Source organism: Podarcis liolepis (genome assembly GCF_965112155.1).
Source record: "Podarcis liolepis genome assembly, chromosome: 2".
Taxonomy (NCBI): Eukaryota; Metazoa; Chordata; class Lepidosauria; order Squamata; family Lacertidae; genus Podarcis; species Podarcis liolepis.
Window position 1 is genome coordinate 50,032,130 of NC_139555.1, and position 22,565 is coordinate 50,054,694.

A 22,565-nucleotide genomic window follows, 5' to 3' on the forward strand; every position below is an offset into this window, starting at 1 on the left:
GAGAAACTTACATATTGGTTTTGTGTCTGTATCTGTCTCTCCTTTGCTGGATCATGTATTTGTATGATCTTCTAGGATACAAACTGTAACTAGAAAAATGCAAAAAAACCATGACTAGACTTACCACCGGTGAGGACACCACCCTTATGAAGAACAGCCAAAGAGGTTGGTACTTTCAGTTTAGAAAAAGACAACTAAAAGGAAGAAAACAATCATCAATAGTGATGGGAAGTGGATAGACTAAATGGGCTTTCTCTTAAGACTACATGTTTTAGCTCTCTCAATGAAATTGATTGGCAATGAGCTCCAGGTTGATAAAAGAAAGCTCTTTGTACATTGCTTAATTAACTCATGCAATGTATTACCACAGGATGGCTCTAGCTTTGATAGCTTACAAAAAATCCCAACCCACACAAGTTCATGCTAAATGATCAACCATTAATATTGAGAGAGAAATGGAACCCCTCTATTTCAACAAAGTATAAGGCTGAATACCAGATCCCAAAGACAAGCTAACCATCACCACCATGATCTAAGGCACAAACAGCAGGGGGTTGGTTAGACAGCAACACCCCCAACTGTGGAGTGAGTGCAAACATTTGCAGAGAACCTTTAAAATCAACACCCCCACACATTGGGACTTCATATGGTTAACATTGCTGGGACTGTGTTCTATATGCATGACTTCTGACAATTGTACAGTGTGGCAGGTTTTAAGTATATGATTACCCCTCTAAAGGAATAGCTTTGAAAGCATGCATTTCAACACTGAATTATATTACTCATCTTTTCCTTCCTAAATACTAGTTCAAAAAAAGATTCTGCTTTATGGCACACCATTAGACTGACCGCCTGGTGCACAAAAACTGTGGCAGTCACTTAGCTGAACCTCTCACATAAGCCAGGCAATCTCTATCAGCTTGTACCCCTGGCATTTGAGAAGCACATATCCATTTATTGCTTTGCATCTTCTAGACAGGGCTGATCAACTTCTAATTGAAGTGTCTGACCTCTCCTCTGCACTCCTGTTCAGATCTTCTGCTTTATATGCATCAGTCTTCTGTCTGTGAAATGCATTTATTAGATTTCCTTTTACCATGATTTAGAGATGAACAGAGCTTACTGAGAATGGTGCAGTCAGTGCTTCTGTACAGTATCTTAACAGGTGCCTGTTATTTCTATGAAATGAAGAGTTAGGGTGTTTGTCACAGATCACACGTAGGGACATAAAATCTAGGAGGCTTTGTTACAAACTCCTGCAAAAATCAGTGCTGGCATTTCAGTTTATCACCACAGCATCCAACATATTTGCTTTTTCAATGGGATTCCTCCCCCCCCTCAGTTTATGCCCTACAGAGAATGGACCATGAGAAGAAACAGATCACCCTGAACAGTTGCTATAGCTGGGAAGAGTTCTGAAGAATGACCAACACTTGTCAATAAAACACTGTTTTATTCAACAGTAAATCATGTCCTCCAAATATGTCAGATAAAGGAGTCTGCACTTGTTCACAATAATATAATTCAGCCAAGCTTACATATGAGCTCTTAGTGGCACAAAACCCAGACTCACCCAATTTTTAATGAAATCTGGTTTTCAGATTATTGGACACAGTATACATTTTTTAAAAACCATATAGGTAGTTTTTAGACATTCATCCAACCAGTGCTTTTTTTCCTTAAAAAAATGTTTAGGGGTACTCTCATTTTCCTACTCATATTGAAATACTGCCCCTCAATGAGGCCAAACCTAGATTCACAAAATGTTTAGGGGTATGCGCACCCCCAGAAAAAAGCACTGCAAGCAGCCATGTAAGAGCTGCATTATCCCCAAGCAGGGCTGCTTGGGTAGGTCTTTCTCCCGGAATCTATACCTGCTCCTGGAATGGTGCTCATTCCACGAGAAAGATGCAAGCAAGTATCGCATCTTCACATGGTTTGGTCATTTCAACGTTACTCCAGTCACACAGGAGCTTCTTGTGAGTAAGTGGCTCCCATGTGGTTGGGAGGAGGAAGAATATTTCAATGAAAGGTGAGAATGACTGGATTTCCTGATGAAAGCAATCCGCTGGCTGTCATCTGACACAGACAGGGTGCAGGGCAGCAGAATAAAGGCTAACTTCCAGAATTGCCCATAGAGGTGGAGGGGAAGGCAAAGGATGATGTGCAATGTGGTGGTAATGGCAGCTTCCCCTCAAAAACAAAACAGCATGGGCTGGCCTTGTGGGGTGTGGAGAGGGATGTTAAAATGTAAATTTGGCAGCTGATATGTCATTGTTCCAGGTTCTCTAGTTTCTGCGGAGCAGGACAAGTATGAAAGAAGTGAATCACTCAGTCTCAACACAGGGCCACACGGGTGGCCCATTTTAGCTCCTCTGGCTTTACAACACTGGTGTGATCATGCAGTCTAGTTTTCTCCAGGGTTCATAAAGCTCATGCCCCTGCTCACTTCCCTTTGGGTATGGCAGCACACAACAGCGAGCATGCAAAATATCCAAAGGATTTCTCCCCACTCCCAGCTGGGTTACGCTAATCTGTAAAGCTAGTTGCACAGGCTGGTTAGAGCCTACCCAGCAGAATGAAGTAAGCTTTGACATGTGTACAGCAAAGACTGGGCACACTAAAATAGCACTCTAAATCCCCATAGTCTGGGGCCAGCTGCACAAGCAACAAGAGTCTGCAGAGCAACTCCAGGGTAAAAAGCCATAGACTCATCCTCTCAACAAGAGTAGACCAATGAAATGTCCTTTGAATTGCATTTGTTTTGTTATAAAAGCTGTCTTTTCCTTCTTCTTTTAAAACAGTGAACAGCTGTCACATGGCAACAGAAAAATAAAACTGTTTTTTAAATAAAAAACAAAAACAAAACACTAATGAAAATGTTTTTGCTCCTAAACTCAGAAGACGTCCATGGGAAAATAATAATTCCCTTAAAATAATAATAAATAATGTTTTTCTCCTATACACTTAAAAAAAATCTGTACATAATTATACAATGTAACAAAATACCTGTTGTCCAGAGCAAGGTTGTCATCTTTAGGTTAGATCTTCAGTGAAGGAGAATACAGATCCATGCTTGGATCTGCACATATCTCATGATGTGAAAATCAAACTCCTAGAGTCCTTCGGTCTACAGCAAAGCTGATAAACATAACATGCAAAGAAAAGCAGAGCTACCACTAATAAGGAAGGCAGTAACATCTGCATGCAGGAAACTGCTGACATAAGCATGGCTGACATCCTTTTGAGGGACAGTTGCACAGGGAAAATATCTGAAGTTCCATTAAAGCATTAGAAAAGGGGGGGGGGACCCTGCAAAGGTGCTAGGGGTCTCAAACCAGGACCTCCAGCAGGCTCCAACATCTTGCCACCAAGGCAGCATCTCTACTGAAGGAGTTGTGGGTACCACATAAACAGCATTACAGGTCCCACCAGCTGACACAGCACTCAGGCAGCTGTCCCAGCCTAGGGAGCCAATGAATCTTTGCCTAGCTCAACTTCCTCATCATTCTGAACAACCCGTTTCCTACCAAGATGGCCCTTCCAGAAGGCATATTTACTTGTTCCACCCTTCCCACGTAAGCAGCAGCTGTTGGCACTGCAACTGCCTCTAGTGCCTTCTTCCCTGTCTTACATCATGTACCTGGATTCCCACCTGGGTGCCTGCCTACTCCCTAACTGAGGGCTCTGCTCCTGTTACTGCCTGGGGTCATCAGCAAATACTGATAAACCCTCAGACACACAAGTAGCTACTGGTCCATCACACACAGTCCCTGAGCCACAGAGCCAGCTTTTGGCAAAATGGGGCAAGTAAATGAGTCAATCAGTTTTCCAAACACATTCTTCAGCTATAAAGGGTGGTCGAATGTACACGCACGTCAAGATGGCACTTAGTGAACTATTACAGGTGAGTTATTCCTTTCTTAAGGGTTCTGCCTCCTGGCCCATTCTTCCTTCGTAGCAGCACTGCCCAAAGTTTGTCCAGATGAAGATCTCACTGACAACGTGTGAGGGGGCAGATGGAGACATCTTAGTGATGGAATCTGTGGCTGTTCATCATTTAATCTTCACATTGTGCACAGTAGATCAGTTTGGTGGGAGCTGCAGGACTTCATACCGCAATCAGTTCCATATCCCTAGGCCACAGCGTAGTTCTCTTTGGGCTATTCATGCTCCTCAACATATTTTGGCCAGGAGACATACTAGGGTGGGGGAACATGCATAGCGTGACTGCCACTTTTCTTCTTGCACAGCTGGGGGAGTACATTTCTTGAGTAAAAGCTCACAATTAAAAACAGCTGAGAAAAATAGTATCAGTTCCTTGTTTCTTTTTGGTTAAGCAAAAGTGTGGTTTGATATTAGCACTTCAAGTCAAATTCTGGGAGAAGATTCATATTGTTGCCACACAGCAATACAAAAGAGAGACAGAGACAGAGAGATGTGTACGGACACATCTGTTGCTTACTGTTTGTGCATCACATGCAAAGCACTATGACTTTTCCAGGCATCACTCCGCAGCAACAAAAAAAGGACCTCCTTCCTCCTCTCTGCAGACTGCCTAATCCTTCCGGTTGGGAAGCACATCCTTGCTGTTGCTGCTGATGTCAAATCAGTAGAGGAGAGCACTATGGCAATGCAGACAACATTGATCTGGCAATAGGTTCCTGGTGCACCATCATCTTGCAACTGTCCTGCATGGCAGATCACAGTCTGGGACCTTAGTCAGAAGCAGGACTCTTGGGATTCTGGGTCATTATGGATCGGAAGCTTGTCATGTTCCTGGGGTTGCCCATTGTACAAGACTGTATACCTACAGAAAAGGAGGAAGGGAGGGAAAGACCACATTAGAACAAGTGCAAGGAATGCCAGGGGCGGGGAGAGCCTTTCTGAAATGCCTAAGCAGCGTGTCTCTTAACAAGTTACATTTTTTGGGGGGGGGGGAAGAGCCATGACTGGTTAAAGCGATATAAGAGTGTTTTAAATGTATCATGTGGATGTGACCTAAGAACATGTGCACTAAACTACTTGGCTGTGGAGAATGACTTTAATTTGAAATGTAGTGACTAAAAGGAAAACCAAGTATTTCTAGTTATCCTGCATCATTTGGATACACAATTGTCAGACACAGTTAGCTGTACAGATTAGCAAAAATCTTTATCCTATTTAGTACAAACACAAACTTCCACTCTCTCCTATATAGACAACTTGAGGACACATCTCCTCAAAGGATCGGACCCATAAGGGAACCCACCTTAATAATATTGTCCTTGCAACCTGGTCAGTTCCAAAATTTAGTAGCAGCACTTTTTACAGGCCAACTCTGGTTGGTATGGAGGCTGATAAAAGCTCTCTGGTGCACTGCCCAGTCTGGATGGCAGTACTGAAATATGATGGCCATTTGTTGTGGGAAGAGGCTCAAATTGAGCCCAGAGTTCTACAACGGCACCAACACATCCTCACATGCTGATTTTCTATTGGGAAGGAGGTAGCAATCAGGCTTAATCTAGACACCTCTTTCTGCTATCAGTACACAAACCAAGATGGAAGCAGTGCAGTGTTGAACCTCTATTTTTAGGTGGTTGGAGAGAAAAGCACCCAAACAGGACAGGAAATCACCAGCCACACAGATACATCACTTATGAGTTAAACAAGAGAGGGAGGGAATGGCTTAAAGGCATATGGGTACTTTCTGCTAACCTGTAGGTAAAAACTGAACTAAGGATACTTCAAGTTTTAACTAGATAGTCTCCTACCCCACTTCTGAATTTGAACTGGGGCCCTGGGGAAACTTATGGGACAGAAGGTGCAATATAATTTAAAAAAGAAATCTAGAAAAAAGTTGGTGTCAAGTATTATGGCTCGATAATCTTCCTGGCTCACATTTTCTTAAGGTACAAATATACAACTGTAGAAATCAGTTCCACCTGGCTGCTGCAATTTTAAATAACATCCACTGTTTTTCACACTTCCCATCTCGCTTAACCCTCTTTCCCTTGGTTATATGAAAAAGAGAAAGTAAATAATCCCCAATTCTAATGATTCAGGCTTACAGTTAGCAATTGCTTAGGAGCCCAGACTAGGCTATTTTAGTAGATGTGTTGCCTTGAAATAAGCCTTCCACCATCTGTTCAGCTCTATAATTACAAATGCAAACAACATAATTCACAATTGCATCATAAGAACACAAAGCAGAGAGATTAGGATGACTGTTTGTTATTGCATGCTGTGAAGCATCTGTTTCTCTATCATTTTAGGGCACAGGTGGGAAGCAAGCCCTGTTGAGAATAGCCTCTGTGTTTTATGACCAGTCAGTAGATCACACTGGAAGGTTTATATGTAGAAGTAGTTGCTGGAAGCAGCTGATTTGGCACAATCATATGCACATCAGTTAGTGAACATGAGGCACTTTAAGACTTGTACAGTACATCTAGGAACATGGCTCATCTGCTCCTTCAAAGGGAGTCTAACCCCATCCAAGAGAATCACCCACTAACAGCACCTCAGTCCTATCGGGATAAAGATTCAGTTTATTGGCTCTCATCCAATTCATTACCGATGTCAAACATTGGCCTAGCACAGGCATAGGCAAACTCAGTCCTCCAGATGTTTTGAGACTACAACTCCCATCATCCCTAGCTAACAGAACCAGTGGTCAGGGATGATGGGAATTGTAGTCTCAAAAACATCCAGAGGGCTGAGTTTGCCTATGCCTGGCCTAGCATATCCAGTGCCACACCCACAGGTGTAAAGGAGAAACAGAGCCACATATCATCAAAATACTGCTGACAATTATTTTTATGCTGATGCTGATGGTGCTTCTCTTACCAAATAACTTGAAGTGACTCACATTAAAACAAAATTAAAAACCATAGAAGCCTAAAACACAGCAATACAATTAGAAGGGTAAAAAAATGCACAACAAAGCCCTGTAGTGGCTTCATGTAGATGTTGAACAGCACTGAGCCCTGTGGCAACCCCACATTGAAAGCAGCATGGAGCCGAACAACCCCAGGTACCCTCTGGAGATAGCCATCCAAGCAGGCAGAATCACAAAGGGAAACTACCCATATGCTCTGTGTGCAGAAGATCTCAGGTTCAATCATGCTTTAATCTTTTAAAAACTGAATTTCAGGATGTTTTAACCTAATCTCAACCCTCCACTGCCAAGTTATCTGAGAACTCTCTTTTTACCTGGAGTCCCAAGTTCTATGATCTACAAGGTTTTGGAGAAGAGAAAGACACATTTATTATGAAAAGAAAATGTACGCTTTGACTTCCTCTGCTCTGTTATGGGAAAGCAAACCTTTATTAAATATATTTCCTCATCTTCTTCCGCTGCTGAAAGTTTACTGAACCTTTTAGTAAACCTTTGGCAGAAAAAAAGGAAGCAGAAGAACAGACATAATTAATATTAAGTCTTACTTTGTTGTGACAGAGTAGAAGAAATAAAAATGTACTGCTTTTAATAAATCTCTCTCTCCCCCCTCCTCCTCTTGAACCAGAGCAGCCTGAGACTAGTGTTTTTTACACAGTGTACTGTGGAATGTGTGGACCTGCTGAAGTATGTGACTCATAGGAGTCTAAAAACAACTTTCAAAAATTGTCAGAAATAATTTAGCTACATGGGCTAAAAAACTGGACAAAAGAGAAGCATGAAGAATCATTTTGCAACACCTTTCCCTCACAGTTTCTTCTCTAGCTCAGTCTTAGGCATAAGGCCTCTCCACCCCAAAGATTAAAAAGCTGTGTGCATGCACAGGGAAGCAAATCTCTGTATGCATGACCACAGTTGACTTCAGTCTTGAGATTGAAACCCAGGATTCAGACATAATGGTGCATTATTGATAATAGGATGTTGAGGGAGAAGACTAGAGGGAGGAGTACTCAGATCCATTGGACATAGAGTCAGGTAATTTTTTTTAAACCAAGTACAATCTGTTTTTTAGATTTAAAAATAAAGCCAGGAGCCAATAATTACAGGGAACGTTAGCTAAATTCAGCTTTTTTTTAAAGTCTTGCTCACAATTCTAAGACTTTGTACCAAGATAGAATTTTAGGAAGCAGTAACTTTAGCATCACATACAGGACACAGTCAAAACCGTGATGGTTCAAAGGGCTATTTTGCGTGGTGTGGTCTTTTATTCATCTACTCTTTTTCCATTACCTAATGCAGTCATTAAATCTGCTTTTTAGAGGGTCAGAGATTACTTAGTAGTTTATCTTGCCTTACTTTATCCCAGAAACGGAAATAGCTACGGAATTACGGCTGTTACTCTACAGTCTTGAGACATTTCAGCAATCGACAATAGAAATAGTTCTTTCCGGAGTTGCTTTATTTTAAAAATGAGACAATCTTCCCATAGCTCTAAATTGCTGCAGCATAACAAAACCCCATAAGCATTAGAATACACTTCTGTCAATTCCACACACTTTGTGTCATCACAGATAGTTTGATGCAGTATTAGTTATAGCACAAAGCTGATTTCAAATACAGAAGTTTTTATGAGAATTTCTCAGAGCTCACAACCTCCTGTTGAGCATGAATCATCACAGAAAGCTCTCTCTGGGAAATAGCAACACGATCAAGCTCTGACGACTACCACTTCTGGTTTCTGTTATTTCTTGTGCTCACTTAACTCCCATCAAAGTAATAATATGGAGGACATTCTGTGAGTCTGCAGTCCCTTAATGGTGCACAACCCACCCACCTCTCTACAGAGTTCAGTGGGGGGGAAGTTTCCACTGATCACCAGTAATTACTAGTTTGTGGTTCTGGTGCTGAGTCACCCAACAGCACATTTCCCCTTGTGCTCAAGGCAACTCCCGGCTGTTATATAGCAGCAGGCTGTGAACAGGAACTAGTCCAAAAGTAGTCAACATAGTGCCCTCCAGATGTTGTTCAGCTATAACTCCCATTCTCCCTGACCATGGGCCAAGCTGGGTGGAGCAGATGGGAAATGGAGCCCAACAACAACTGGAAGGGCACTACGCTGGCTACCCCTGATCTAATTCTTTAGGACCTCTTGATGATGTGCTTCAATTGATACCAGTGTCTTTCCCAGAAAGGGCTGGCCCTGCCATGAGGTAATGTGAGGCAACCACCTCAGGTGGCAGGATCCATGGGGGCAGCAAATGTGGGCTCCAAGGAATGCATCACCTGCTTCTGTTGCTGCCACAACAGCTGTAGCACACTCCTTGGAGGCTGAATCTGCCACTTCCTCGTTGCCCCCCACCCCTGGCAGCTCTACAGTGGCCTCTTGGTGAATAGGAGGTGCTGCTGGTTTCTTCCCACCCTTCTTCCTGATGTAGGTTTTCACCCACCCCTTCTTCCCTGGCAGAGGGGGATGCCATTTTGTGATTTGCCTCAGATGTCAAAATGTATTGGGCCAGTCCTGTCCCCAGAGATTAGATTCAGAGTCATTCACAAGCACCCAATTGGCACCATCCTAGTTATGTTCCTGTGAGGAACAGCTGTGTTTTTCAAGAATACATTCAGAACTCTTTTTACTCCAACAGACAAACAGGTTGGATCTCACCTCTTGGGTGTGGGAGGATGAGGCCATAAGTACAAAGTGGAGATACTGACTCGCTCAGAAAAAGAAATGTTCAAAACTCATATGCTTATGTGAACCAAATAATCAAACAAATCCTAACATTTGCAGTCTTAGGCTGGAACTAGGCATTTCAAATGACACAAGGTGTCTGCTGAAAAGGGCACAGTGAAAGCGTGGCTTCAGGAGCTTCAGGAGGCTATGAAGAGAGGGCGGATAGCCAGCTCTTTCAGAATGTGTTAAAAACCAGCTCTTTGCATATTTGCTGACAAGCGGGAAGAAAAGAAAAACTGCTTTCGTAGTGGCTTACCCACTCAAAAGTGGCTTATCCACTCAAAAAGTGGGTGGGTGGGAAAGAACACACATTTATATTCCTGGGGAAAATAGCCGTTTTGTTTGTTTTGCTTGCTGAGTGAAAGTATACCATCACCTGATGGGATTTAAAAGTGCCACAGTCTTTGTTCCTCAGGAAAATATCCTCAAGAGAAAAATCTGCCTCAGTAGCTCACATTTCATTTGTAGGTTTTTATCAATGTTGGTGATTCCAACATTAGATTTAAACTTGCTCATTGTGGTCAATCTAACTTTTCCATCTTGGCCAACAATACTCAGCCTCCTGATCTTTCATAAATTTACAGAGTCTTTGTTGCTTATTTCCCAATTTTATATATTATTATTTTATTTCCTAATTTATTCTAAAAAATGGAACATTAAAGATAACACTGACAGTAATTTTTTGAACACGTGTTCAGAACACGTGTCTAGTAGGGACTTGACAAACCCTCCTCCACACACCAGTTTCCTCAAAATAAGGACAATGAGAGATATTCTGTTTCTTTCTTGGGGGGGTAGGGGAAAAATTTATCTGAAATTTTCTGGGCCTAGTTGCCCCTTAACATATGGTGGCTTGCCAGGAAGTGTGGCCAGCAGAAAGAGAGCCCTGTGCACATAGTAGAACCTTTTTAAATTAAAGCACAAAAAAGAGTGGTGGAGGTGAAGGAAAACCCTTTGCCACATTATAAGGCTAAGTAAGAGAGCTGACAGCTCCCTCTCAGACATTTCAGATACAGATAGGTAGCCGTGTTGGTCTGCCATAGTCTAAATAAAAAAATTCCTTCCAGTAGCACCTTAAAGACCAACTAAGTTAGTTCTTGGTATGAGCTTTCGTGTGCATGCACACGAAAGCTCATACCAAGAACTAACTTAGTTGGTCTTTAAGGTGCTACTGGAAGGAATTTTTTTATTTAGACATTTCAGACACATCCTCCTTCTGGTATCTGAAGAAGTGTGCATGCACACGAAAGCTCATACCAAGAACTAACTTAGTTAGTCTTTAAGGTGCTACTGGAAGGAATTTTTTTATTTAGACATTTCAGACACATCCTCCTACACCGTCACACTCCTCACCACCTGAATAATCTTCTAGGATCCAAAGAATGGACCAAAAACATAGTCTAGTAAGATGAACAGGAGAATTGAATTAGGTCAGAAAAATCCTTGGAGATAGGGGGAAATAGAGGAGAGAAGAGAAAGGGAAATTTATGGCCAACTCTCCTTTTAGGCTAGTACTGCAATGGGTTTCTCCTCCTTGGGAGGCAACTGCCCTGAATGGAATATGAATCCCACTTGTCTAGTTTGGATGCTGCTCATGTCTAAGCAAAAAAAGAACACAAACCCCAGCACTTGTGTGTCTGCTGAGGGACATGGCTGTGAAAGCTCATTTAAGTTGCTTAGTAGAGGTCAGGAACTTGGTGCTCTCACTGCATCCATCACAGTAATCATTATTTGAGCCGGGCAGTTTAAGCATGAAGGGAAAAGAGATTTCTCTGCACCCCCACCTGCTCTCTCACCTAGAGATGAAGCAGGGGGCTTCCACTCTGTCTTTTCCACTTCCTTAAAAATACATTTTTGTGGAGTGGTTCTGGCACTCCAGCACTGCCTTCTGCATCTTCAAGAAGGTTACTGAGCTGCAGCGTATGCTGTTTGTGCACAGCTCCTGTTCTTTCTAGTGCAGTTCCCCTGATTTTCACCCTCTGCAATCCTTTTAATGGCATCTGCCAAGATACAATGTCTATGGCAGCTGTCTGACTCCAATGCCCCTTCCCTGTGGAAATCAACATTCTCAGGTTAGGAGGCAACTGATCACTGAACACATACACCTACAGAAAGAGTGCTACCCTGACTCTTTTTTAAAAGTTGGATGCTCTGGTCTGTGAAAAGATGGAAGAGCCACAGAGAAAACACAGATGGTCCACAACTGGGTGCACATTGTGGATGTCCTGCAAAATGTGGATGGACCAAGCATGGCTGTTGTGGAGTGAAAGCCTTGTGTGGAAAGCACTTCATCCAAGGCTATGAAATTATGATTTTTTAAATGGCACAATGTTAAGGATTCTGTCTCCAACAGTTTGTCTATAAAAAGAATCAATTGTAATAAGTTTTGTTATTGTTACTTTTTTTAACAGTGCAGAAAGTTCAGGAGTACTGAAGCAACCTCCTTTCCCCACAAAGAAACTCGGTTCAAAACTTTGTTCCCTGATCATTTTAAATACAGCCCTAGGTCCTAACCCTAGACAGCTTTCCTGCCCATATCATTTTGTATCTGCATGAGGTTTTAATGCCAAACCAACACCTACCCCTTCTCTCAGAAGCTGCGTTGTGTTTTGTTGTTGACAACTTTGTTCATCACATACTGATTGTTCACAGTCATTCCGTAATATCACACCGCCAACCATTGTCACAGGCCTCGCTGCCAGAAGTGAAATAAAATACAGATTCATAACAAGCCTAATTAGGAGAGTAATAATAGGTTTTGTGCAGCCTTCTACTGCCTTAGAAATTACACCCTTTCCCTGGAGGAGGAATTTACCGCTACCCACATTTGTAATGTGGAATAATCTCACAATATGTTTAGTTAAGCTAAAGCAAACTGGTTTAATTCTGTAAATACTACATGTTATCAAAGAATGCAACCAGGGTAAATAAACAACCTCAACAATAAGAAGTATTATAAAACTGACATAACTGAGCTTTCCATTTCTTGAAAATTAAAACTTGTTTTGTAAAGTGTTTCCTGGACCTTTCTGCTATCGGTAATCACAAAGAACAAGGGTTTTTGCTATACCAGATCACTGCTACAGCACTCTGCCTTAAAAACTGGGCAATTATATAAGCAAGCAAGGCTCGATGGCAATATCCTGTGTCTGACCATGGCGGTTAGGAGCAGCTGAAAACCTAACCAGAAGCAGGCCGCATGTCAACATTTTCTTATGGGTCTAACTTGCAACATCTCTGACATGGTTCATGCCAATATTGATGTATGTTGCTTGGGTGAGAGTAGCCGAGTTAGCATAGGGTTGCGAGCAAGTGTGATGGCAAATTATTATTCTTTTCCATGCACCTATTGAAATATTTGGAGGGCTGTTGTTATTTTCAACACACAGTTTCCTGGTAGACATCCAAATCAGCACATAGCCAGAAATTAAGGTGTCTGACCCTTAAGTGCCCTCAGAGTCCAACAAGCAGATGGTAATAACATAGCAAACCTAGATCTAAGCTACAGTGTTCATCAAGCTCATGGGTGCATCGAGTTGTTCAATACAACGGTTGTCAAAACAAACAGAAGCTGAAGGTGAGCTGAACCCTTTAATTAAGAAATGCTACTTTAAACAACCTCCTGTAATTGAAGCAGATGAGACTGTGTTTATTACATCAATACAAATTATGATTATTAGCCCAGTGGTGCAAATAAAAACTCAGTGACCCATTCCAAGACAGCCAGTGGTATTATTATTATTATTATTATTTACTAAGCTTTTGGGCAATGGCTTTGAGCAACTTAGACTTTAACCTAAGGGTTATAGTGTTAATACATATAAGCATTTTAAACTAAAATAAGTCTCCCTTCCAATAAACACAATAAGGAGCAGCCAGATATCCAGCTAATCTTTTTAAAACCCAGTTGCCATGGTTGCATTCACAATCAAGATGCTCACACATTCCAAAAGTGCCTGTCTTTGAGACTGATATAATGCTAGGTGAATTTTTGAAAAAGTACTAGAGGATAGGTTTGTATAGCATCCTTTCACGCAGAAGATGTATTAAACATTTATTCCAAGCTATGCTTGGATAGCTACCAAATGAATCATATACTTTGCAAATCTGGTAGCATCTGAAGGGTTTCCTGAGAATAAGGAATCCCAATACAGACTTGGACCTGATATAAGATGGGACTTCCATTATGGACCATTCTGCAATTTGCTGAGCTGCAATTACAACAACCTATGAAACAAAAAGTTTGTTTGATGGAAAACTGCTACACAATAGCTTAGACAATTTCTTTAAGTCACGCAACTCAGTTTATGATCAAGTAATGTTAAGCAATTAGTAACTTTAAGCTTTCTATAAGATAGGAGGGATAGGATCTAGCAAATGAGCAGAGGGAGGAGTTTTTTTTAAGGGGATGAGGCACCTTGATCCACACTGCCACTTGCTTTATTTCACATAGTGACGGCATTTTGAGCATGGCTCTGAAGATAATAACTAATTATTATTATTATTATTTCTACCCAACCCATCTGTCTGTGTTTCCTCAGCCACTCTGGGCGGCTTCCAGCAAAATATTAAAACACAATAATTCGTCAAATATTAAAAGCCTCCCTAAACAGGGCTGCCTTCAGATGTCTTCTAAAAGTCAGATAGTTGTTTATTTCTTTGACATCTGGTGGGAGGGCATTCAACAGGGCAGGCACTACTGTGGTTTTAACCATCAGTATATTTCAAATGGGAGACAGCTATTATTCAGGCACTCTAGTCTCAAGCAACATTCTGAATTGTGCCCAAAAACAAATTGGCATCCAGCACGGGTTCTTGAAGATCTGGCAAACTATGGTCTGTGATGCTTCAGCCAGTTGCATTTTGCACCAGTTGTAGTTTCTGGATAATTTTCAAAGTCCATTCCACACCAAATACATTGCAGTAGTCTAGTGAGATGCTCCCAGGGCATGGATTCCTGTAGCCTTGATTTTCTTCTTTTTTCTTTTTAGTAATAAGAACTTCACTTGGGAAGATAAGAACAGCCGGGTCTGATGAAATCGTAAGTCACAGCTAATGTAGCCCCCATAATAGCCCCCATAAACTCTAATGTGTAATTTTAGGAGTTGATAACACAGACTTCCATTTAAAAACCAGGAAATTTAAAATGAACCATACAACCATTTCAAGTTTTCAAAGATGTATGTGTAAAAAAACATACAAGTATAACATTGTGTCAAAATAGCTGCTAGTTTTAATTTTTGAGAGAAGCTCTCAGGTAATAAACAGGAAACTCCATTTCCTGAAATCACAGAGGAACAAATCCAATGTAATGCTAAGGTGATTGTTCGGTGAGTGCAAGCATTTTTGCATGCCTGGCTGAATTATCTCTCCTCCCTCCACAAGGTGTTATGGAGGTTCTCCTGATCCCCCAAGCCAATTTGAGGGGGGCAGGCATGCATGGGGGGAGGATGGAGGGGGGGAAAGCCCCACTGCGCTACTGGAATTCCTTACATGCACATCTGCTAGTGGAACTAGTTAACTGAATCCAGCCTCAACAGTTTCCTTTAATAATATTAAAAACACCTTGCACTCATAAGTTTACCATTTCAGAGATTCCTTTCTACTTTCTGCCTCTTCAAGGATCATAGACAGGTTTTCAAATCTTCTCCTCTGCCCCAAATGTGAGAACTTTGAAGGTGAAATACAGAATCTTAGATTCAATTGGTTTCATTTTTACAGCACTGTAAGCCATTGTGGGGCAAACACATTCCAGCTGCTTTTAGGAGCATTCACAAAGGGAATGGCTTGAAACGTTTCAGAAAGTGCCTGTAGAAGACATGTCACTTTAGCCAGGCACCTTAATTTGCTGTGGGGCTCTTTTGTTTGAGAGACTGGAATTCTAAGTAATTTAAAGGACCACGTCCATAGTGCTTGTTGAGAAAACTAGATAGAGCCACCCACCTATGGAAGCAAAGACTTTTCTCTTAATTTGAAGGGCAGCAATGAGTCCTCTTTTTCTGGGCCATGTTTATATTAGTCCTGTCTTTTACTTGTATAGCTGTGTTTTTGGGTTTCTTACTTGGTTGTTTTTAATTGCTTTTGATGTAAGTTGCTTTGGGAGAGACAAGTGACTAGCAAATATAATATAATATAATATAATATAATGTAATGGAATAAATAAATAAATATGCAGAGAAAGATCATGTAGGCGGTACAATTTGTGCCACTTGAAGTGTGATTATAACACACATTTCTTCCGCACAGCAAAACATATTTTTCAGGGTGGGGATGTGGAGAATGGGATGCTCAGTCTAAATCTCATGTTGTGTTTATAACCTTTTGAAAATAAGAAATAAATGGGAACATGGCCTATGCTGAAGCCTTTTTGGACATGCCAGTTTCTTCGTGTGATGAATTTTCCATCCTCCCAGATAATGAATAATTCCATCCCTGACACCCCCTTGTTGCTTCACTTCATTGTACATTCATCTAAATACTTCACTAAAACTAATCTTTGCTGATCTTTTCAAAGTCTCAACATAAGATTTATTGGAATATGTCAGGACTCAGCATGTGCTGGAATAAATGTGACCTTTAAACTAATATTTGGGTTTCTTCCCATCATGGCAGCAATCCTAATTTTGATATTTTTCACCTTTTCCTTTAGTCATAAAGTATTTTCCACCAGGCATGAGAATCAAACTCAGATTGCAAGTCCCTCAATTGGAAGTTGAAAAGCTCAGTTTGGAAATGGAAGGAATAAAGAATCTCCTAAATGAGAACTGTGCTAGGAATCCATGTGTGACATAGAGATCTCACCATTTTGTTGCATAATAGAAAGAAAAAGCCATTAACAAAGCACTGTGAGATACTGCAGCTATTACTTGAATTTGATTTTCATGGGTAAAGAAAAGTCTAAAGGAAAGGACAGGTGATGCACACTTATTTATTTATATGTGTAGCTCTGCTTCCCCACATTTAGGTGCCCTCAGAACAGCAGAGTTCATTTTGTTCTCAGGCACTACTAGCATCACACAGTTGGGTGTTAAACTCTTGTGACATTTGACAAATGCCCCACAGTGGACCTGTTTATTTCTTAATGCTGCCTACCTAATAAACCAGGCATAGGCAAACTCTGGCCCTCCAGATGTTTGGGACTACAAGTCCCATCATCCCTAGCTAACAGGACCAGTGGTCAGGGATGATGGGAATTGTAGTTCCAAACATCTGGAGGGCCGGAGTTTGCCTATGCCTGTAATAAACTATTGTTTCAAATGCAAAGTCATCTTTTGTTCATAGCTAAGAAAAAAAGAAGCAATGAATTATTATTGTGATCAGCCATCTTGAAAAACAGTAAATCATTTGGGTCTTCCGTTCCTATCAGGGGAGCTATTAGCCGATTCATTTGATCTTTGATGTGATTAAATTCCAACATTCAAAGATTTACATGAGCAATTTAAACTTTATTATCTCTGTGGCTGCCTTACTGTTCCATCTTCAAATGGTTTAGAATTGCACATTAATCCCTTGTTCTGTAGATATCTCTGGAGGGTCTTTTCCATGCAATAGCACTTAGCTTTGTGAGATAATAACTGTATGTAATCATAAAATCTTCATAGCCATCAATAGAACAGTCTGCCATAATGTTAAGCAAGAGTTTCCAATGGCTTGAGCCAATTTAATCATATACTCCTGAATATTTTTTACTATCAAGGGGCAGTTCAAACACCAAAATCAAAGGCTTTTGTTATGTTTGATCATTTATTTAAGCCATCAGATGTGCATACTCAAAGTATCAACCCAGCCAGACAAAAAAAGAAGAGAGAAACTTCTCAAAATTTAAAAGTATTTAAAAACATTATGCAAGACCTTACCATGATTAATTGCTGCAGTTTTAAGCAAATTCTCATTTAATTTCAATAAGAAACCATGAAGTAGTAACCTGTGGATCAGCTGGAAATATGGCAGAAGCTACTGTGTAACTGTGACTCTTAAAGTCCGTCTGACCATATCTGTATTAATGCAATATTTTTCATCCTCCTTTTATTTTAGGCTATAAGCTCCCCGATGGCAGGCCCTCCTCTATTTTTTTTTTACTGTTGTGCTTATGAATAATCATAATATTTATATAAAGAAAATAATAATGAGTAAGTCAGCTGCCTCAGTTTAACTTATTTTCTTTTAAAACAGAGTTGGATGACATGCTAAGCCAAACCATGGCTTAGTCTAGCTCAGCAGCAAAACAGCAGGGGAGGAGCAAAGTGCCTGTGATCTTTTCAGGAGACTGAATGTTTGCTCATAAGGACTAAGTCCTTAGCACTACATGCCAGCAAGCAGTACATCTCTTAGGCTAAACTACCAAACAGGGTCATCACTAAGACAGAACAGGATCAATACAGGTAGCCCATTTTAAGTTCCTTGGAGGGAAAATGCGACAAAAACATGACTGGAAAAGAAAGAGCAGGAATCCCAGTGGTCAGGAGCAGTGTTTCAATTACCTTGCCTAGATATTCACTCTCAGTACAATCATTGCACATATATTAATCCACATTAGGTATCTAACTTTGGCTAACATTTTGGAAGTCGAATGGATTTCCAGAACGGATTCCATTCAACTTCCAAGGTACGACTGTATATGTATCTCGGGGCCAGGGAAGTGGGAAGAGCCAAGTGCAAAACAGTGGCTGAGAGAGCACAGTCGCTCTTTTACAAATCATACAGCAACCTGCCAGCAGAACCCAGTTTACCTTCTACTCACCTGTACTCCAGAATACATTGAAATACTGGGAAGAACTGAATGTTGTGATGTTGCAAACATTCCACCGGCAAAAACATTTCTGCTTGCTTGCTGGTACAATCTCCCCTCTGCTCTTCTCATGTGCAGTTCTGGGGGTTCTCCTGACACTTCAGAGTGGATTTTGGGGAGGCGGAAAGCCCCAGTGCAAGTCCTTACATGGGCTTCTGCTAGTGGGACAAGTTAGTTGAATCTGGCCCATTTTGTTCTTGTGTATAGGACATCCCCTGGGGATGTAGAATATCTCCAAGGTCAATATCAGCATGACCTTGTCTAAATGCCATCTTCTCATAGCAGAAGGGCAAGCTACATCCAATACTTCCTGCCTTTGAAAGGAAACTGCGCTTGTGCATTAAATGTGAAAAGAGCAGAAAGACAGAATGAACCAAAGTGTTGCTAAATTCCCATGATGTTCTTTACATGAAACCTATAGTAAACATCAGTACAATACAATTTATTCAAAAGCAGGCAGAGTATTTGCCTGGCAAAACAGCATGCTCAGAGGGGCTTGTATGGTGATATGTTGTGCACCGTGCACACTGCATTTAACAGGTGTGCTCTCTGACAGTGTGACAGCATCTCTGATGGTGTGACATTGCTGCACACCAGGCTGCCTTCAGTTCACTGCATCTTTTTTTGTATGAGGTAGAAGTTTTCCAAGGTTCAGTAGTCAATGCTTTTAGAATAAATACCCCTTAGGTACTTCACAGAACATTTACTGTCACCAAAGCTTTCTAGGTGTAGTTGATGATTAAACACAGCAGCAAAGAGCTGGCATGTACATGAGAACAATTTCCTAGACAAAATTAGCTTCCATGCAGGCAAAAGTGCATCAGACAGCAACTAACGAGTACTTTAACTGAACTGCAGAAGACCCTCTAGAGAGATAAAATATATATATAACAAAGCTATGTCTCTGAAGCCTCTAGAATTCTAATGCAGAAATGAAGTGGGGTTTTCTCTCTCTTTCTCTCTCTCTCCTTTGATGTCTGCTCTGGGATACTTGAGTCATGTTGTATTTCTCTCTAGAACTGCATGTAAGATAACAATTAGGGAGACCTGACGAGTGGTGGACCTTGGGATCTCAAATTTCAGTAGCGCCCTGTGCAACTCTGAAAGTTCCTCCAATCAGCGAACTTCCTTTGAGCCCAGATATAATATGGTCTGCCACAACATAACATGCCAATGGCTTCACAAGTGATATAAAGCTTCATTAACTATATGCTAGCTCCTTACAATACTACCGTAGCGTACACTGACTATTGTCATCAGATCAAGGCCTGCTCCATACTCTCTCTTTGTGATGAGCAAAATAATTCTCAAACATTTGGGGACGGCTCCCGAGTGAGCTCAGAACTAAGTACCACAAAGGAATGTGAAAGAGGTCGCAAAATTCATTTTGCATGGCCTTTAGCAGTTAAAAGGAAAATTATGGCCATGAGATATATTTTCCAGTGGTTGCTGTACTACAGCTCCCATCATCCCTGACCATGCTGGTTGGGGCTGATGGGACTTGTAGTCCAAAACATCTGGAAGGCACCAAGTTCAGGAAACCTGGGCTGGGAAACCTGTGGCTCTGCAGGTGTAGGACTCCTACTGCCATCAGTTCCAACCAGCATGGCCAATGGTAATCGCCAAGAAGGCTACACTTTCCCCTGCCTTATATAAATATACCTTATGCTTCCCTCACTCCATATTTTATTGTGTTTTTAACCAACTTGGTATTGAAGTACAACTGTGAATTCCTCTTAATTTCAGACCAGCCCCTCCCCCGCCCAATCCATCATTACATTGGCAACTTTCATGCTGAGAAAGTTAACAGCCTCTAATTTGGATATTTTCATGAAAATTTATTCAGAGAACTTGAGGGAGAGAATGTGTGTGTTACTGAACAGACTGTTCCAGATATGCATCTTTATGAATCAGTTTGTCACAGCTGTATCTTTGAGCCAATGAGAGCCATCTGCACTGCTCACTTCCATCCTCTGTTGTAAATCACTTCGCCTAATTAGTTCCAATTAAGTGCTTCAGGCAATCTCTTGATCTCAGTCATTTTCTTCATTTAATTGTAGTAACACATTGTGCTATCCTTAGGATCATCACTTTTCACAGTATTTTACTCCAGTAGCTAAAGGGGTTAATTGGCCTGCAGGGTATACAGAAGGACATGATAGGAACCTCTGCCCTCCTGCTAGTCTCAAGTAATTAATAATAATTAATTGTTCTTCATACAAAAAATATTTCTACAGATACGGATGCATTAAGATGTGGGGAATATGGCTTTAGTTTTCTCACTATAACACTGGCACTTCTGCCTCATTTTCCAGTGTTCCCTTCACATTACAGTGCTTGTGTTATGGAATTGTGGATTTTTGACCAGTATACTGACATGTCACACTAAATTTCATTCACAACAGTGGGAATGCTGTGACACAACAATCAACACCGGACAACATCATCACTCTCCTATCCTTTCCACACATAGAATCATAGAACTGTAGAGTTGGAAGAGACCCTCAGGTTAGATTATCTAGTCCCATCCCTTGCAATGTAGGAATATGCAGCTGTCTCATATGGGGATAAAACCTGAAACTTTGGCATCATCAGCACCACACTATAACTAACTGAGCTATCCAGGCTGCTTCTGTTTCCCCTTTGATTCCTGTATAAAAACAACAGAAAACCCCCACTTGCTTTTCTGAGTTAAGGTGGCAGCATTCCCCCCCCCCCCCCGGAATCAAATAACATGGAAATGAACACTTAAAATGCACCACATTCCATCGGTTTTCTTAAAGTGGCTTTTGCATTACAGTGGTACCTCGGGTTACAGACGCTTCTGGTTACAGACGCTTGAGGTTACAGACTCCGCTGACTCAGAAATAGTACCTCGGGTTAAGAACTTTGCTTCAGGATGAGAACAGAAATCATGCGGTGCAGCGGGGGGGGCATTATCTAAAGTGGTACCTCAGGTTAAGAACGGATCTCTGGAATAAATTAAGTTCTTAACCGAAGGCACCACTGTATGTGAAACTGTAAATATAATGTTGAAATCACAGTTAGGGAAACATCAGAGAAATGGAATGAAGTGCTGCGTGAACACAGCCAATGGCATGCAGGTCCGGGGAGGTATTTTCTAATGATTCCCATCAGCGCAAGAAATTCTGTTTGTACAACAAGACTTCCCTCCCATGCCCTCCATACCATCCACTCTCAAACCTGCTGCAGGTGGTTGAGGGAAAACCTAGGGCAGATCTAGGGGTCCACAAGGGGGGGGGGGGAGAATATTCCATTGTGCAAGCAGAAATCCTTGTGCTGATGGAACTTTCATCTCAGTGGATTCCACCCCCTAACATAAGACATACATACAAATTGCACCCATGTTGTAAGGACTTCATCCTCACACATTTATTAAATCATCACCATTGAATGCTACAAGAATGACCAATTCATTACTCTTCTTATTCTGTAAAAATGACCATGTTCACTGATTTTATTGAAGCTAATGACTTGAGAGTAAAACAGAAACAAAACCCAATGCACATAAGCCAGATTTACCCAAACAGGTATCTGAAGAAGTGTGCATGCACACGAAAGCTCATACCAAGAACTAACTTAGTTGGTCTTTAAGGTGCTACTGGAAGGAATTTTTTTATTTTGACTATGGCAGACCAACACGGCTACCTATCTACTACTGAGGCTATTCTCAAAGAGCACAAATTTGAGATGTGTGTATACAGAACAAACATGGCGAGTCAAGCTAATAATCTAATAATAAATAATCCCTCATTGCAGGGGTAAGATAAAACACACATTCTGTGCAAGAGCTTCTATCTGTGTCAGAGGAAACACATTCTAGATCAATTTGTACTGGTGAAAATATTGTGTAACTTCATTGACATTAGACCACCTCACTGCTATCTCTGACAGTTTGGTGAATGTTAAGTGCACACTACCAACAAAACTAAACCTTTGTCTGGAATTCATTTACAGACTACCGCAGCATTAGATGATAATTGCTACATTTTAGGTACAACATCCTCACCAATGTATCCATCTTAATAGTTAAAATTAGTCTAGGTGAAGCCTTTTCTTGTAGAGAACTCACAGTAAAACAGGCTTGATCATAATTAGGCCTGGCAGGAGCAGACTGTCAATTACAGAACAAATGCAAGAAGAGCAAAGTG

General features: G+C 41.1%; 1 protein-coding gene across 9 annotated transcripts in view; it reads right to left on the reverse strand.

The window, feature by feature from the left end:
- The window catches only part of HTR4 (5-hydroxytryptamine receptor 4), a 168,824-nt gene that overhangs the window by 7,748 nt on the left and 138,511 nt on the right, over nucleotides 1-22,565 (reverse strand). For 8 of the 9 annotated variants that reach the window (XM_083482501.1, XM_083482506.1, XM_083482500.1 and 5 more), the window contains one exon: nucleotides 1,434-4,810. In XM_083482501.1, coding sequence (XP_083338627.1) covers nucleotides 4,723-4,810 — 88 coding nt within the window. In that variant the 3' untranslated portion in view covers nucleotides 1,434-4,722. Of the gene's footprint in view, nucleotides 1-1,433; nucleotides 4,811-22,565 lie in introns of those variants that run through there. The other variant, XR_014520688.1, reaches the window with a different exon arrangement.